This window comes from Eptatretus burgeri, chromosome 16 (genome assembly GCF_056783735.1).
Source record: "Eptatretus burgeri isolate ZD-2024b chromosome 16, Ebu_testis_v1, whole genome shotgun sequence".
Lineage (NCBI taxonomy): Eukaryota > Metazoa > Chordata > Myxini > Myxiniformes > Myxinidae > Eptatretus > Eptatretus burgeri.
This window is the reverse complement of record NC_140976.1, coordinates 2,216,980-2,235,717: the sequence shown is the minus strand read 5'-3', so window position 1 is coordinate 2,235,717 and position 18,738 is coordinate 2,216,980. Positions and strand designations below refer to the sequence as shown.

The following is an 18,738-nucleotide window of genomic DNA, read 5'->3' as shown; positions in this document are numbered from 1 at the left end:
GCTCTCATAATATCACCCTCACTCCCAGGCAGTACTTCGGAGGTACAACAAGCATGGATTGGAAATAAATATATATATATATATATATATATATATATATATATATATATATATATATATATATATATATATATATATATATATATATATATATATATATATATATATATATATATATATTTATGGTAGCGTGATTTAAAACAAGTTCTTTCTCAAATCTACAGCCGATGTTATCCTTTAAATGTTTGGCAGTGTATGCAGAAAACTCATCTCATACCAAATTCCCATATTGTTTGGATTTGATGGCAATTCCGCATAAATAAAACAATGATTTGTGACCGTGCTCACTCAAAGGAACTTCTGTAAAACCGCACGGCCATGCTGGAGTGGGACCATTCATTTGGAGTTTCATTAAATCCGAAGCCTCATGGATTTTCCAAAACACTTGGTGTTTTATCAAGGCTTGATACATCTGCGGTTGAGTGGTTACACGTTCACCCACCACAAACAGATTAATCACAAACTGGTGCCCTCCTCAAGAACACAATGGTGGATCGCAAGTGTTTACGGGGAAGTGCAAGCAGATGAGACGGCCGGCTCAACGTATCATCACGTATGAGCGATGTCATGGTAAGTTGTATTCAAGCTGTATGTTGGGTTTGTTTTGGTTCGCAAAGTAATATGTCTCTTCCACAATCAGATCACCATCGACTCCAAAGGTATCAAGTATATACTCCATCAGCCTGTTAATCAGGATACTTACAACAAAGGCCACATCAATCACCAACCCAATTGGGGAAATGGGGTGGGAAGGGGGAGGGGGTGGTAAATACATATAATCAGGCTACAAATGGGAATGTACCATTTTAAAGTGTACAAACATTATCAGGTTGTACTAAACAGTATGGGTTCCAAGTCGCACAGCTGGACCCTCTTTAGTCCCATCCAGACACCATAAACTCCTCCAGCATGACTCCATAGAAACTCGGGTGGAAAGGGGGGGGGGGTGCAGTACTTCCATATCCATAAGCTTTCTGGATGTCGCAATTCCGTCACCCCATCTCCTAATGTATTTAGGGTTGATCAGCTATCGATTCTGATCGTAAATATTTAGAGGTAATTAAGGACAAACACAAAAAGACAATGCTACAATATAGACAATGACATAAAGACAAAAGCTTTGAGAGAGACAAAGACGTGACAAAAGAGATAAACTGAAGGGTTGGAGACAGATTTAGTTATTTAGTCAGTCACGAAGGAGAGGGGGAGGGTGTTCGGTGGTTTGGGGAGAGGTAGGGGGTATAAATAAGTGAGGGGAGTGGATGAGAGAGAAGAGAGGGGAGTGGGATGTAGTGGAAATGGGGAAAGACATGATTTTTTCCTAAAGAACAGGATAAAATACAGGGGAGAGAGAGAGAGAGAGAGAGAGAGAGAGAGAGAGAGAGAAAGAGAGAGAGAGAGAGAGAGAGAGAGAGAGGAGGGGGGGAGGAGGAGGAGGAGAGAGACAGAGACCGATGAACATCATCTACAAAAAGGAAGAACAGACAGAACAACAGCAAGAGAAGATCTCAATAGGGAAAGTGGCATAGATACAACGACAGGGACTGGTACATAAAAAGGGGAGATGGGGTAAAAGAGGAAAAGCACAAGACCAAATCTGAAACAGAAAGGCAGATAGAATGCAAGAGATGGGAAGGTGTGTAATACTGGCTGTGTGGACGAGTGTGGTGAGCCTGATTAATGCGATTGCTGCAGGCTCAGAGATGTGGACACAAGGAACGGAAAAACCTCTTCTCAGCGGTGAGTCGGGAGACAGGGACTTGGGGAGGGAAAACCGGGAAAAGCAGCCTTGGCCTGGTCAATGAGAGATGGAAGTTGGAGATTGTTCATGTCGGTGGTGCACTATCATTTCATGGCATTCCCCATCCCTACCCATGATCTTTTCTATCCCCATTAACCCTCCAAACCCAAACATCTTACCTGTGATTTACTGGAGTTCCTCCCTCATCATTCATCCACTTCTGTGCTGTTGTCTCACTGTCAGTTTGTTGTCTCACTGTCAGTTTGTTGCGTTTTACCCTCTTTCACCTCTCTTACATGAGCCTCGATCTTGTTCAGAGAAAAGTCTGGCTCTGTGAGCCTGAAATGTGATTTAATAAAATGAGGGATTGTGACATTTATGATGAATAATAATACGACTAATTAAATCTGAATTTGAACAGGTGAGCTTTTGCATGGCAATGCAAACTGGCAAGCTAAATGAGTGCCTCAGTCATGATGTTTGGTTGATGCATTCTTAACTCATTTACATACCTTCTGGCCTCTGATCTCTTTAGGACAGACTGTCTGCCTGCACGGAACTCAACGTCCTTGCTATAAAATGGCTGCTTTTCCATATGCATCACGCCGGTTGCCGTTCATGGCTGCTCGACGGGCTTGCGAGACAGACGGGGCTACTTTGGTGTCGGTGGAGTCTCCGGCAGAACAGCGTTTGTTGGAGTCACTGCTCTCCAGCCTGAGGGTTCCACCAGGAGGAGATGGAGACTTTTGGATTGGCCTGAGACGAGATTCCAGAGAAGGTTCCACATGTGCTCAAAGATACAGTTGGATTGATGGCAGCAAAGCCAAGTACAGGTATGATGTGTCTGTGTGGAAAAGGAAAATTGCTGAAAGTTAAGTGAAGATCTAAAGGCTGACATTATGATATCGGGTTATCGAGGTGAAAATGTTCAACATTATGCATCCAGAAGTTTTCTGATGTAATATGAGGAAAATTGATAGGGGGGTTTGTGACATCAAAAGGTAGCGATTGTATCAGTTTTCATTGGGATGAGGTGAGAGACTTGTACTGTACCAAACGACATGGGTTAAAAGACATCTCCAAAGGTCTGAACAACAATGAATACCTGAAAGGGCAAAGTATCATGGTCTTGTCGATTTGTAAAAGCTGACATCGACAGAAGACCCGGACGCCCTTTTGGGATGTTTTCATCAGGAAGGCAAAACGGTTAGAGCAAGAAATCAATCGAGCGAATATAAACTGGGAGAGTTAAATGTTGATAACAAGACTAATGACAAATCCAGTACAAGAGGCTTTGTCCCAATTTATATATCTGCCCAAATTGTACAAAAACTCTGAAGTTTTGTGAGCAGACCATTAAGATTAGTACTGTATATCTCATGTGCAGCAACTTCACGTGTGCATCGTCTCCAAAACATTGACAAGGATGCCCAATGGAGTCGTATAACTTCTTCACTGTTTGTTACAAAGCCAAACGATCGGATCTGAGTTTGAGCAAAAGGAATGGAAAGAAGTGGAAGCAAAAGGAATGGATATGAGAGATTAATTTCTCATGAACAGTTTCCTTGCAGCTTAGAAAAAAGAAAATTGAGTGAATAACCTTTGAGTAAGGAAGCAGGCTTCACACGTAAAAATGAGGAAAATGATGAGTCAATTATGTGAATTTGATGAGTCCATTAAAAGATTGGGTCCCATGAAGCTAAAAAATGGAAAATGGTTTGTGGACCAACAGGACAGATTATAATAGATCTCCTCTCATATGTGAAGAAAATGTTGGAGACAGTGGAGTCTGTTCGAGTCAACCTCATGAGTGACGTTGAGGGGTGAATCCGGTGCACGGAAGTATAGGGTCTGAGGCCAGTATCCTTTCAATCTGTGGTCGCTGTCTTGCCAATCCCTTCTCCAACTATTGTTGGAGAGACATTTTCCAGCAGATTTCCTTTGCCCTCATGTCACAGGCAAAGTCTGATCATATTGCAGGAAGGCTCGAGCTCAGTGGGAGAATGGGGTGAGTGATCTCAGATGTCACAAGGGAGGTTTCTCTGCCACATAATTGTGTAGGAAACAGTTCTTGTTTGTGGTTGAATTCCAAAAGTCCTTATCCTGATAGATGACCGATTAATGTGTGCTGGAGTAATGTTGGCCAGGACTGTAAGGATGGAGACTGGAATGGATCTCAACGTGCCATTCACAGAACACAATGTGCATTGAGCTAATAGTCGTGCAAGACAAAAGTGGGGACTGGCTTCCCATCCTCCACTACTTTAATGGCCCCAACCAATCCCAAATTGTGAGGTAAGACACCCAAATGTTCCCTCTAGAATGCAACAAGTTGAATGCAGATGTGTAAAACACTTTAAAATTTCAATCAAAATATAAAGAGCTCGACAATTCCCTCGACACCACCAATCATATCAACATTTGTCATTCCAACAAGCTTTAGAAAGGACTAATAATTATTTAGTGAGTGTGACAAGCACAATGATTTAAAATATCACATCATTTCACAAACCAATGGTTTAGTGAGTGTTCCAAGCACAACGATTTTAGTTTATAAATAATTACACAAACCAATGATTTGGTGAATGTTGTAAGTACAATGATTTAAATTCATAAATAATTACACAAAGCAATGATTTATTGAATATTACAAGCACAATTATATAAAATTACAAATAATTACACAAACTTATGATTTAGTGAGTGTTACAAGCACAACAACTTCAATTTATATATAATTACACAAACCAATAGTAAATGGTACAAGCACAATGATTTAAAAAACAAAAAATTACACAAACCAACGATTTAGTGTATGTTACAAGCACAACAATTTAAATTTATAAATAACTACACAAACCAATGATTTGGTAAATGTTATAAGTCCAATGATTTGAATTTATAAATAATTACAATAACCAATGATTTCATGAATGTTGCAAGTGCAATGATTTAAATTCATAAATAAGTCCACAAATCAATGATTTAGGAAATGTTGCAAGTACAATGATTTAGAATTACAAAATAATTCCACAAACCAATGATTTAATGAGTATTACAATAATAATTATTTAAAATTACAAATAAATACACAAATCTATGATAGATCAGAGAGTGAGAATTACAATTTAATTTTTTTTAATGATCGCACAAATCAATGATTTAGGAAGTGTTACAAGTACAATGATTTAAAATAACAAAATAATTCCACAAACCAATGATAGTTCAGAGAGTGAGAATTACAACAATTTAATTTTTTTAATAAACACACAAACCAATGATTTTGTTAGTGTTGCATGTACTTTGATTTAAAATAACAAAACAATTTCACAAACCAATGATTTCTTGAGCATGACAAGCCCAATTATTTAAAATGAAAATAAGTATACAAACCAATGATTTTGCAAGTATTACAAGTGCAATGATTTAAAATTACAAATAATGATACAAATCAATGTATTAGCGAGTGTAACAAGTGCAATGATTTGAAATAGCAAAATAATTTCATAAACCAATGATTTAGTATTACAAGAACAATGATTTAAAATAAAAAAAATAAATTCACAACCCAATGATTTTGTGAGTGCTATAGGATTCAGGATTTAAAATAACTAATCATTACACAAAGCAATGATTTCATGATTGATACAAACAAAATGATTTAAAATAACAAATCATAAGATAAACCAATGATTTGGTGAGTGTTACTAATGCAAGGATTTAAAATAACAAATCATTTCACAAACCAATGATTTAGCAAGTATTACAAGTTCAATGATATTACATTACAAATAATTACACAAGCCAATGTATTAGCGAGTGTTACAACCACAACAATTTACAATTACAAAAAAAACTACACAAACCAATGATTTAGCAAGTATTACAAGTGCAATGATTTAAAATTACAAACAAGTCTGAAGACGACGATGGTTCACGAGCGGTATTTGACGATGTAGATAGTTTCAGAAGTCAAGGATGAGACAATGTGATAATGTTTGACCAAATTATAAAAATGATCAACATGATGTGGTACGAGTGACAGGTTATTAGATTCAAAATGACGAAAACCTGGTTTTGTTCAACAAGTTAAAAAATTTGACCTTTGCATAACCTTTAAAGGTCACAAAACAATGGTGTGGACATTAAAATAAGGAAACAAGATACGTGCTATAGCTTAATGGAGTTAGTTCGTCGAAGAAGGTCAAAAACCCGGTTCGAATCCCACAACTTAGAAAATTTGACCTCTGTGAACTTTAAAGGTCAAAGGTCAAGGATTATGACCTTTGGTGCAAAACTTCCTCTGGAACATTCCAGGAACAATATAACGTCATATAGGCTATATGGCATTTCGCACTCCTCGGATTATCAATACTTTGATGAAATCAGCGTAAAAACAAACTTGAAGGGGCGCCACGGGCAAGATGTTCGAGATAGAGCAAAATGGTTTCAAGACTTTAGGTGGGGAATGACCTCAAGATTATGCATAAAAAATATTGTCATCCTAGCTCTCAAAGTTTGGGCGGTCGTATGATTTTTATGTCAAAATTCGAAATTTTCTAAGTTCGTGACCTTGTGACCTTGACCTTGGGACGAAAATGAAAAATCGAGCTCCGTGGGGCTATGCAGGTGCCATTGGGCTAACCAAATACCGAAACCCGTCAGATTCGACAAACCCCCTAGGAGAAGATGCAAATTGAAATCGGCTACGCCCTAAAAACACATGTTTTTTGGGCGTGGCTCCGCCCCTAATGGGAGCACCACGCCCATTTTCAGGAAAACACAACTGGATTATGATATAAACCTCCCACTAAAATCTTATCAGGATCGGATCAAAACCCAAGGAGCTGTGCTCGGGACAGACAGACAGACACACACACAGACAGACAGATATACAACAATAACGAATATAGTGGTAACTTATTTTTTTCGTGAAAATATTTTTTCGTGAACCAATAATTACACAAGCCAATGTATTAGAGAGTGTTACAAGCACAACAATTTACAATTATAAATAATTACACAAACTAATGATTTAGGGAGTATTTCAAGTCCAATGATTTAAAATAAAAAATCATTTCACAACCCAATGATTTCGTGAATGTTACAAGTTTCAGGATTTAAAATAACTAATCATTACACAAAGCAATGATTTCATGATTGATACAAACACGATGATTTAAAGTAACAAATCATAAGATAAACCAATGATTTAGTGAGTGGTACTCGTGCAAGGATTTAAAATAACAAACCATTTCACAAACCAATGATTTAGTGAATGATACAAGTACAATGATTTAAAATAACAAATCATTTCACAAGCCAATGTTTTCGTGAGTATGACAAGCACAGAGATTTTACAAAACAAAATCATTACTTAAACCAATGAAAAATTATGTAAGAGGGTATTTTCCTGCTGTTCTTCATTGTACTGAACTGGAGTAATAAAGAAGTTTATAACATGAATGATGTGGTGTGTGGTGAAGTAAGGTAAAGAAGCATTATGTGGTGTGGTACTGCAGACACTGGTACACCGATGAACCATCATGTGGTGCGGAGGCATGCGTAGTCATGTACCACCAACCGACGGCACGACCAGGTTTCGGTGGCCGATACTTGTACCGCTGGAATGATGATCGCTGTAACATGCGGCACAACTACATCTGCAAATATGCAGGAGGTACATTATATGCAGAACACATTAACTACAACAGTAATCAAACCAGGAATCTGAATACCCAGCATCAAATAAAACTAACAATCTGAACATCCCGCACCAAATCGATCAAAGAATCGGAACATTGAGCACCAAATTGAACAAACAATCTGGACATCCATCACCAAATCAAACCATGAATCCAAATCCGAATTAACTGTTAAGACTGCTAAAGTTAAGACTACTAAAGTGAAGTAAATCTATGAAAAGGAAGTTGTATATTTGATGGAATTGACTGAATAGTTTGTGGTTATATTACTTTTTTCTTCTGGTAGACATTTGAACCAATCACTCTGAGATTATACACTGCCTGTGAAAGTTTGGGCTTCTGCCCACACAAGCCATTGTCAGGGCATGCTCTTTTGTACTCCTCATATGTGCATGAAAAGAAAGTGGAAGCATTAGTAAGGAGTCTCAGGTTTCATTTGAAAGGGAATTACAGTAGTTTCCAATGGAGTGTGGAATACTTGTGGAGTTTACTAGGAATGTCCTTTGACAGAGTAATAGTCTTTAAATGTTAAGACTGCTAAGGTTCCTCGGTGAAGAAAATCGATGAATTGGTAATTATACCTTGACGGAATTGACTGAATATTTTGTGTGTGGGATTAGATAGGTCTTCCTTCCCTTTAATTATCTTCCTTTTAATTCTCTTACTCCTTTCTATCCATATGTTTTACAACCATGGCTCATTTACTGTGGTTGCCGTTCCACTCGTAACAGAACCTGATTCGGTTAATTTTCTTCCCCAAATTTCCCTCTAACCATTCATCGAGTCAATATCGGGTACAAATCCATTATTATTTACAAATCCCACCCCCCTTCTTTCTTTCTTTCATAATTATCTTGCACAGCACCACACACAACAAAATTACAGATGACAACCCACTTTTACTTTTCAAAATCGCTCTATGGGAAAGACCGCTAGCAGGGCGGGAAAACCTGTCGGGGGAGGAAGAGTCGACTCCAAGGAAGAGTCAGACTTTGGAATGATTGATTGGTGTGGGGCTGTCAACTGGTCAGCACACCAGTGAGGACGAGCTGCAGTGAGTCAAAGGACACGCCATAGCCTTTGCTCCCAGGAGCTCCACCTCCCACAAACTTTGCTCCCTCAAGTCTCTGCCCCGCTCAAGCTGCTTAAAAGCGGGAACGTCAAAGCATTCGCTGCTAAAATGTGCTGGGGACCCAAAGAGAAGCTCCCTGCCTGTTCGTGCCACAGAGGAGTCGCCTGCCAGGACCCATTGTGCTTGAGCCAGGACGAGCTGTGCTGAGCAAACAGCACTGTGAGGAGTTGGGCAGTGGGCCGTGGCACAAGAGCGAGAGAGCACAAGGTCCCTAGCATGAAAAGATAGCTCCACTACTGATATACGAGTACACAATCTTTCTCTTGCTTTCCTTGAAGAACCGCTAATTTGTCTACTTGAGACACACAAAGGAGTGATGTGATTGAAGAGCTGTCAACATTTGACCTCTTGGCCCGTCTAGGCAAGGTTTACATTCGCACCTCCCACTTTTCCTCGAAAGGTTATACTACATTTGCCATTAATCTCAATTGATTTGCATTCACTCACTCCCTTTCCTCTGATTCCTTCCCTTTTCCCTTCCCCCCACTTTTGGGTTGGCATGTGCCCGTTGATGTGTAAAAAAAATATATATATATATATATATATATATATATATATATATATATATATATATATATATATATATATATATATATATATATATATATATATCTTCTGTTAGATGCCAACCAATGATACTGAGCTTTTGCACCACCTGAGTGCACAAAGCAATGCACATAATTCAAATTTGGGTGAATATGGATGTTTGTAAACCTCTGCAATCTGCATGCACTGTCCAGATGCAAGAGTTCTTAAATGAGGTATCATTCAGCATTATACATGCTGTGGTTGACATTTACCTGGTTCAGACACAATCTAGAAACTTGCATTTACATACTGCATAGACCAGCAGATAACCTAGTTCCACCGGGCTGTTGTAAAGGAATTAGTTTCCAATGGAGTGTGGAATATTTTGGGAGTTTGACAGGAATGTCCTTTGACAGCTTGATGGCAGGGACTCGTGAAAATTCCACATCATGTAAAATGTGATTTTGAGTTCTCAACCCATTTCTTGTTGAAGTCCTGAACCCATTCCCCCCATCCCAGTCTCAAAACCTCAACCCCAAGTCTTCAAGCCATCCTTGCAAATCCCGAGTCATCAAGGCCAATTCCCAAGTCCTCAAACAAGCTTTTCCAACCCGAGTCTTCAATCCCTCTCCAACCTGTCACACTCCAAGCCTCCAAACACCCTCCCCAACCCCCACCACAGCTCCTCAACCCTTCCATCCCACCACGACACCTCAATCACCCCCAACCCCCTGCCGGAAGTCCTCAACCACCCCTCAACCTCCTGAAGTTTAAACCCTCTCCCCCCCAACTCTGTCCCCTCTTTGCTCTTCCCACCCCTTCTGAACATCAACTCCATGTCCTCCACCCCCCCATGTGCCTCATAAAAGTGAAAGCGCATTCTCACATCCACCACACAATCTTCGATCAGATAGACAATACAGAATTGCATTACACAGACATTACATGTGAGCATTCTTACAACAGACAGACAAATTGATAGATAGACAGACATGCATACATGCACACACATTGTTACGGCCAGGGGTTTGGAGGTTCTCCACAAAGGGAAGCCCTTAGTTTCCTTCTGAATTCCCGGTCCTGAGGCCCAGCAGCCATGGATAACTCTGCAGTCCAGCGGGTGGCTAAGCAACCACAGATGTCAATTAACCTCATCAACTCTAGCATGGTTATCCATTTGACACCGTTTACCTTAGGAGGTGACTAAATTAACCGAGTTTCTTGCCCTCAGAACACACTCGGGTTACTGCCGAGTGATCCAGTGAGTGTATGCTGGCTAACGAGAGCAAATCAGGTGGGGTACAACTTCCCATATAACTATGCTTTTACACTATATTAGACAAATGAAGGAAAGGACAACCAAGACAGATTTGTAATGACAACCAACAATTATTTATTTACACACACACAGACACACACACACACACATGCAACCAATCATTTAAAAGTAAGTGTCTCCAGGCAAAAGGCACAAAAGAGCAGATTTAACCCTTACACATATTCTTATACAATGTTATTTACACAAAAGACACATGGCCGTCATTGAGGGTTGAAGAAAAAGATGAGAAGAACTGAGAAGAAAATAAAAGTATGAAGTGTGGGGTCGACTCCTTCCCTCACCTCACACAGCCTTACAGGGTTGTGCCGGTCCAAATATACTGGGGGGGAAAGGATAGGGAAGACGGGCAGTGGAGTGGTGATGGTACATGCAGCTGTGTTTCTGAGACCTCCAGACCCAGTAGGCAAGTCATCTCCAGCGTCCCAGATATGTCAATGGCAAGCAGCTCACACATGAACCATGCCATGCCCTGGGTTTTCCCCACTGCTCTCCTCCGCACCATGAGCTCCCTCCCTCTCTCCGCACATTCTGCACATCACTCTGCCCCTCGTCAGACAAGCTTTTAGGGCTTCTTCCACACCATCCACACCCAGGGTTTCTTCTTCCTCATGGGATTATAGCTTTTTCCATCTCTCTCATGCGAGCCTCTTTGTCATTGGTCCACATTTGATGTGGGCATGTCCATGATCCAGCTTGTGGGAAATGCCACTGTTTCTGAGGGAACTTTCAATACAGCCCCTCATCCCTCCCTTCGCACATGAAAGACACCGCAGGCAACCTCTAGCCCCTCCCTGCACGCAAAGTGTCCTTTGTACAGTGTCCACTGTATCATGCATGCGAGATGTGCCGCACTTTATTACATACGAGCAAATCGCTGATGGCGATATTAGGGGGGGCATGGAGGGGAGGGAGAGCGAGGAAGGGGAGAGCGAGAAAGGGGAAAGAGAGTAAGGGGAGAGAGAGGAGAGGAGGGAGGGAGGATGAGAGAGGAGGCAGGGGAGGGAGAGAGGAGGAGTAGAGGCAGAGAGGATGGAAGGAAGGGAGAAGAGAGGAGAGGATGGAGGGAAGGGAGGGGAGGGAAGAGGATGGAAGGGAAGGGAGAGGATGGGGGGAGGGAAGGGAGGAGAGGGGAGAGGAGGGAGGGGAGGGGAGAGGAGGGAGGGGAGGGGAGAGGACTAAGGGAAGGGAGAAGAGGGAAGGGAGGGGAGAGGAAGGAGGGAAGGGAAGGGAGAGGATGGAGGGAAGGGAGGGGAGAGGACAGAGGGAGGGCAGAGAGTGGAGGGAAGAGGGAGGGAAGAGGGAGGGAAACTAGGAAGGGGGGAAGAGCAAGGAGTGGGGAGTTGGGGACAGCGATGCCTCACCAAACGTTCTTATATAGTGCAGGAGAGAGGGTGTGAGGAGGGGGTGAGAGAGAGAAAGAAACAGAGAGAGAGTGAGGTGGGGGGAGGAGGAAAAACGAGGTGAGGGGTGGAGGTGGCATTAGCAAAGAGAATGATATGGTATGCTTAATGATCAATCACACACACACAACAAAATAACCTCATGTCAGAACAGCTGTACACACAATGACACAGAGTTTGTAAAGTAATCTGCTGGCTCATCTGCAAAAACTTTGAGATCCCAGTTCCAGAGAATTTGTGGGAAAATGAACCAAAAGCAATGACGGAAAACATGGAAGTACCGCTCACGTATGACTGAATTATTCCATTGAGCGTGAACATCAAAAACAAAGCATTGCGACCAGATTATCATACTTAGGTACAAAAAAATAGAGAAGAAGGCATTGCTAATTGAGGTGTTAATACTAGTGATTTTGGACTAAACGATGCAGAAATCAAGAAAATGACCAAATACCAAGACCTCAAGAATGAAGTGAAAAGATCCTGGAAACTGAAGAATGTCAAAGTTGTACCAGTCATAGCTGGAGCTACAGGAATGATGACAAAGAACCTCATAGAGATATTAAAAAACATCCCTGGGACTATTACTCCAAATAACTGCAGTTGTTAGCTACCTGGGACTCAGTAACGATCCTGAAGAGAACTGTGACCCCTTACCAAAATGAAGGTGGATACTTTGAGCCTGTCCTGGGAGGACTCCATTCAACATTCTAAAACCCACGTATGTAGATACCAATCAATGACACACACACACACACATGTGGATACGTTGAGACCTGGTAGGTCTGTTTCACCTCCTGAAACGCACCCACCACATGTGGAGATAGCAGGCAACAACAGCAACTTGCATGTGCACACACACACACACACACACACACACACACACACACACACACACACACACGGATACTTTGAGACCTGTGATGGGAGCATTTAAAACCCATGCTATCTTCCTGGTAAACGTCTGCCTGTATGCATGCTCATACATGCAGCGATCTTTACACCCCACCGGTAGGCTCACTTCAAATCTGATTCATACATGTTACAGTCCCCTCAACAAAGGGGGAGGGTGGGGAAGCAAGGGGAGGGGTGGGAGAGAGAGTGGTGGGAGAGAGGGGGTAGGGTTTGGAGGGAGAGAGAGGGGGATGATAGGGGTAAGCGAGGGGATGGGTGTAAGAGGGAGAGGGGTGAGGGATTCCGGCAGATATGATGTCCAGTTTATCATCCATCCAAGAGATGGCACACACATTGATGAATCACCCTGCCTGTGAAACACCGGGATGACAGTTTATAGCTGGGTCGGGATTCGAACCCAGGCTAAGCAGAGCGAGCATGTGTACCTCTCGCCTTTCCTGCCATGATGTGGCAATTCATTACTTCCTTACTGAAAACATTTTTTACTCATTGTGATCATATAATTTATTTTGCCTTCCTACCCCTTGGAAAAAACCGCAGTAACGCAATTGATTGAAGCTTGAAGAACGTGCGCCAAGTGGCTTCACCAAGCAATCCACGAAACGGTTGAAGAAACTTTTAAAATCGAAACGTTTAATTTTTCTTCGTATTTATTTATGCCAAAGTCACAGGTCGTATAATGGAAGAACAAAAAGGGAAAAGTCATGTAAAATAAAATTTCCTATTTTCAGCGAGCCAGCCACCACCTGTTAAATCGCAGAATAACACTTGGCCAATGCACGCGAGTACCTCCTGACCTTTATTCAAGCCGATTGATTTAGTATTCAGTGACAGTGCGAATATTGTAGAGCACTCGCCAAGTGACTTAAGCACTCCAACGAAAGGTTGATAAGAAACGGCTCGCTTGGCATGCGATTCGTAATCACCGAACCGTCATAAGCATACACCTCCCAAAGAGGACCAAAATGTCAAATATGTCCAAATTGGACAAATGAACACTTTCTTTAGGAGGTGGAACTGCTTCTAAGTTCAATTCTGGAGCTTAAATTTTGTAATCCCATTTATTTGAAGAGATTATCGAGGTTATTGCATGTGCAGAAATGAAATAAAGGCACGGACGCTGACGTTTCCTGGCGTTTACAAGCATTGCAATGTACCCAGCGATTTGTAGCTATGATAAACATGCATTTGATGATATGAGTGAGGAAAGTTTAAAACAAAAAAAACTGTCGTTAAGAAATCGCTGTGGCCTGTTCCAAGTCAAGGCGTGGTTGAGCAGGCCAAAACCTTCTTCCACACATTCTTCAATCGCATTATTCTCTCCCGGTCTTCAAGACAGCTGTTCACCCCTACCTCAGGTCATCCTACTTCCATACTCTTGATCACTTCAACTCCAAATGACCGCAGTCCCAACACTCCCTTTGTCCAGGTCATTGTGATTTCCCCCCTACCCCTTTCCTATCCCTCACCGGTTTTTCTTTGTTAGTTGGTTTGTTCCTTTTCTATTTCATTCCCACCTTCCCCTTCCTCTTCTCGTTGTGTTTCATTCAGCCTGTGTGCAGTTTGTTTGCCCCGATATGTCCTTCTCCCCATCCACTTGATCTCACTTTCACTTCTACTCTGCTGTTGGTGTTTCCCCATTTATATTTTATTCCCTTGAATTCTGCTGTATCTCTTCCACGAGCCTCGATCATGTATGCAAAAAAAAAAACATTAAAAACCTTACAATCACAACCACTACATAAACCTACTTGGTAGTCATTCTGAATTCTGTCCCCCTTATTATGGAGATTAAGTCTGGATGGCTTCAAGCACAGTCAGAAAGCAGGAATACGGAATTCTGTACTCCAAAATAGTCTCCTCTTTTTGGAAGATATCATCAGAAATTCAAGGTCCACGAGTGACTGCAGATTAAACAGCCGGCTTTGGATGTCCTCTGAAGGACAACATGCTGGTTGTGAAGTTCCGCAATGAAAGTTGGAATGTCTGCCAAGTTACAATCATTTCCAGTCAACCACGCAGCGCAGAGTTGGTTCGAATTCATTGCAATTCCACCCCACAGAGTACTCACATATGATAACTCACTGCCACTGTTATGCTGTTTTTGTTATTGCTGCTGATGAGAAAATGTACACTAACACAAGTTTTCCTTTTTTGTGCTTCAGAAAAGATGTTCGAGACTGCCAACTCATCTGTCTCGGGTAAGAAAGCTCAAATACCGGTGACAAAAGTGTTTCCGGGTACGTTGTGCTCCAATACGAGGGAATGTAAACAACTAAGGTGCTTTTGAGTTGTGCCAAAAACTGAAAATCATTTCACTGCATTATGAACTATTTTGTGGTATCTCCTGTTAAAATGGTCTTATGTGACCACAATGCTGAGAATCAATCAGAAGTAAACAATCGAAACGACACAAAGTACAAACTAGGACTCCCAAGGTCCAAGAGTGAAGAGCAACAGGATGGTCTTGTATCATGTTATCGGAGGTTGTGGAATTGTCCTCCATCAAATAAGCACCTTGACATCTCGGTAGGGTGCTCCACATGTCACCAATTGCTACATCAGGGTTTCTTTGCTCTTCATTCCAGTTAAAGTGTCGACAGATAGGGAAATTGAGGATCAATAATGACCATCTTGGATCCCTTCATTTGAAGGTGCACCTGGAGAGAAGATGACATCAAAATTTACAAGTTCGAATTTCGAGACAATGATTGTCCGACAATCCTGTGTGATAGGAATTGCACTAAAGCAGGTGGAAAATGCGTTTTTAACCACACGATCCAGTAGAATGATCTCATGTTTGACGAACCATATCGCACATTTGACTCAAGACTCACAAGATAAACACGAATAAACAGCAGGAGTTCAACGTACCCACAAGGTCCTGACATATTCGACTTAATTCCCTCTTCCCTTCACACACCAGCAGTGGAAATGCAAGCAGGCTGGGAATGACACCTGGAGAACCTCAAACACAGATGTCATTGGCAGACACAAAGAAATCTCATCTCTCCAAGTTAAATATACTCGTACGTGCCCGTAAAAAAAAAAAAAAAATTAATAAATAAATATTCAAACCGTGAGCAACAAACAACAACCACACAGGCCGTTTCTTCGCTCTCGCATGCCCGTACGTGTGTGGCCCGGAAGTTGGCATATTATTCGCAGTTACGATTATTTGCAATTTAGTTTTAATACCCAATGATACAATTAGTCCCAACGTATTTTACCTTTTCACAATGTCGTGGCAAGGAAAAACAAAAAAGAGAAGAGAAGAGAGAGAAAAAAAATTTACTTTCTGGTTCGGAGCATACCAGCACTCTGATGTTACCGAAATTTATGCACCGTCTAATATGAAAACGATCATAACTTGGGGCATTGTGTTTATCTATAAATGTGCATAAGAAATCGAGAAATTATTAGAACTAGCCGAAACCCCGTCATAGACGGATGAGCCCAATATGACAACCAGTGACGACTCTTGAAGAGCCGGATCCCAGTCGATGTATTCCATGGCCTGAGCTAATGAGGCCTACAAAACGTCCTTGTACACGACATTTTTGGTGTACACTTCTTGTGAAGAAGTCCCCTGATTTGTGCACGTGTCTACTTTGACATACAAACACCGTGTCAAAACTTCTCAGGTCACAGTATCGAGAAAAACGTGACGCGACCGCTCGGAGGAGCACAAAATTGGTCCTTCAGTATTAATATAGAGATACAATGTTTCTTGTTACATTTTTTGTGTTAAATTCACATTCTGAGGTAGTCAGCATGTGCAGAAGAGGGTTTTACATTGCAGCGCTATTTTCGAGGAGTGGAATTACACCTCTCAGCGGTAACGGTCTGTCGACGACGGACGTAATGATGTCAGCGAATGACCATTTTCCCTTCTTTATATTTCTTCTGTGTAGCTTGATCTTTTCTTTTTGCCAAAAACAGTTAGCACCTCATCAGTCTTTCGAGTGCGGATGCCTGTCTCTGTGGGTGATGAATTTTTGCTTCACAAGAGGAGGTGCAGGCTATTTCTTTATAAATGTGCATCCCATCTGCTCGGATTTGCCACTTCCATCCATCCATTGGTACCATACTCTGTGCAGAGCGTTGGTGCTGCCTAAGCAGTCTCCTTGATTATTGGACACAATCCTGGACCGGTCGTCACTCCGTCACAGGATACCAGCAAGCTGGCACTCATTTTGCCGACCTCGGAAGGATGACAGGCAGAGTCAACCCCACCTGGTATTAATTAAACAGCCGAGTGGGATTTGAACTCAGAATTCTTGGATCCCAAGCACACCACCATAACCATGAAGCCAACACCAGGCTTATTCACCACTCCACAGACACAGAATTTCTGTGTGGAGTCTGTGTTCTAATATTTCATATTTTGTTTTCTTTTATTTTCAACATACTTTCCTCCTCCTGTCGTCTTGCCCCCTTCCTATCCTCTCCTGGCATCTCGGCACCGTTCATTTCCCTCGGTTATCATATCACTTCAGGTTTACCTCCTTTCTGTGTCCAGCTCATGAGAGCTTCAACACTCGTCACCTTACTCGTGGCACAGCAACTGCTCTCAGCGTCCTGTTGTGTATCGCCCTACTTCATCCATCCTGCCCTCCTCCTACACAATCCTCTCTCGCCATCTCGGCACCGTTCATTTCCCTCAGTTATCATACCACTTCAGGCTTACCTCCCTTCTCTGTGGATGGCTCTTGAGAGCTTCCACTTTCATAGCCATACTTGCAGCACAGCAGCCACCCGCAGACATGCAACAATAAATCTCTCACACTGCTACCCGTAGAGCCTCGCTTGCTTCTCCTCTGCTCCTGGCAGATCTCTCCAGCCCCGGCCGTGTCTACCTCAGAGTCCTCCTCATGTGTCCTTCCTTCATGTGATGTGAGACACAATCTTCCTTCATGTGAGACACGAGTCTTGCTGACCCTCACGCGTCCCTCCATCGACAGCACACTAGCTGTCAAGCCAGGCGCGCCTGGCAGTGGCCTACTCTTCCATTCTCCCTCAAACCTCTCCACCTTGGCTTGGTTGCCAATCTTCCTTCGACATCGTCCTTTTGTTGTGGGGCCGAGTTTCGGTGGCGAGCACGACCGCTAGATGGAGCAGTAGAGTCGGCTCCACCGAACACCCGGAATTTATAGGTCATCACCCCGGATAACTGCGGAGCAGACGGGTCCCTTATCCGACCGAAGAACGCCAATAGGTCGACCACGTGGGATAGGGTCGATTGCCAATTTCAATTTACCTAAATAGCCACGTCGTCCAAACTACCGGGGAAATTCACCCTCGGCAGGATCTGCGCGATCCGGGCCGTTACCAAGCGGGATCCGAGCCATACCCCGAGCGGAGAGTACCAGATTCCTGCTGGGCCAATTGCAAGATTACGGCAACAATGAAGCCTCCTAGTTCCCGTTCGCAGCGTGGCAAACCAATGATAGAAACACAGAAACATTCAACAATAGGGGTATTTATTTTACAATAGGGGAAAGGGAACACATAAAGAGCAGAGATATCACGACTATAAGAAATGTAATTTTACACACAAGCACTTATACAATTCTACTTGAAGACGGGCCCACACACAAACACACACACACACACACACACACACACACACACACACAGAAATGGACCCCGTCTGGTCTTTATTGAAGGCTTCCAGCTCGAGCAAAGGAGAGCTGGAGACCAGAGCCTGTGCTTGGATCTGTCCACCTCGTGTGGTCTTCGATGATCCGGCTCGGCGGGACTCGAACCCGCAACACGATGCCGCTCCAAGCACCAGGTACCACGCTCTCCAACCGGCCATGCACCAATCAACCAAGACCAAGGAGAAGATCAGAGGCGACGATGATCCAGCTCGGCGGGACTCGAACCCGCAACATGATGATGATGACCACCACGAC

At 42.5% G+C, this 18,738-nt stretch overlaps 2 protein-coding genes across 2 annotated transcripts in view; one reads left to right on the top strand and one right to left on the bottom strand.

Moving 5' to 3' along the window:
* Positions 1 to 1,354: 1,354 nt before the first annotated feature.
* CHODL (chondrolectin) overlaps positions 1,355 to 18,738 on the top strand; it is a 23,647-nt gene continuing 6,263 nt past the window's right edge. Inside the window, exons 1-4 of the mRNA XM_085859199.1 lie at positions 1,355 to 1,800; positions 2,337 to 2,634; positions 7,324 to 7,481; positions 14,986 to 15,021. Coding sequence (XP_085715325.1) covers positions 1,680 to 1,800; positions 2,337 to 2,634; positions 7,324 to 7,481; positions 14,986 to 15,021 — 613 coding nt within the window. The 5' untranslated portion in view covers positions 1,355 to 1,679. The remainder of the gene's footprint in view (positions 1,801 to 2,336; positions 2,635 to 7,323; positions 7,482 to 14,985; positions 15,022 to 18,738) is intronic.
* The window catches only part of LOC147010326 (uncharacterized), a 43,194-nt gene continuing 31,675 nt past the window's right edge, over positions 7,220 to 18,738 (bottom strand). Inside the window, exon 7 of the transcript XR_015052274.1 lies at positions 7,220 to 7,464. The gene's annotated coding sequence lies outside the window, so the exon portion shown is untranslated. The remainder of the gene's footprint in view (positions 7,465 to 18,738) is intronic.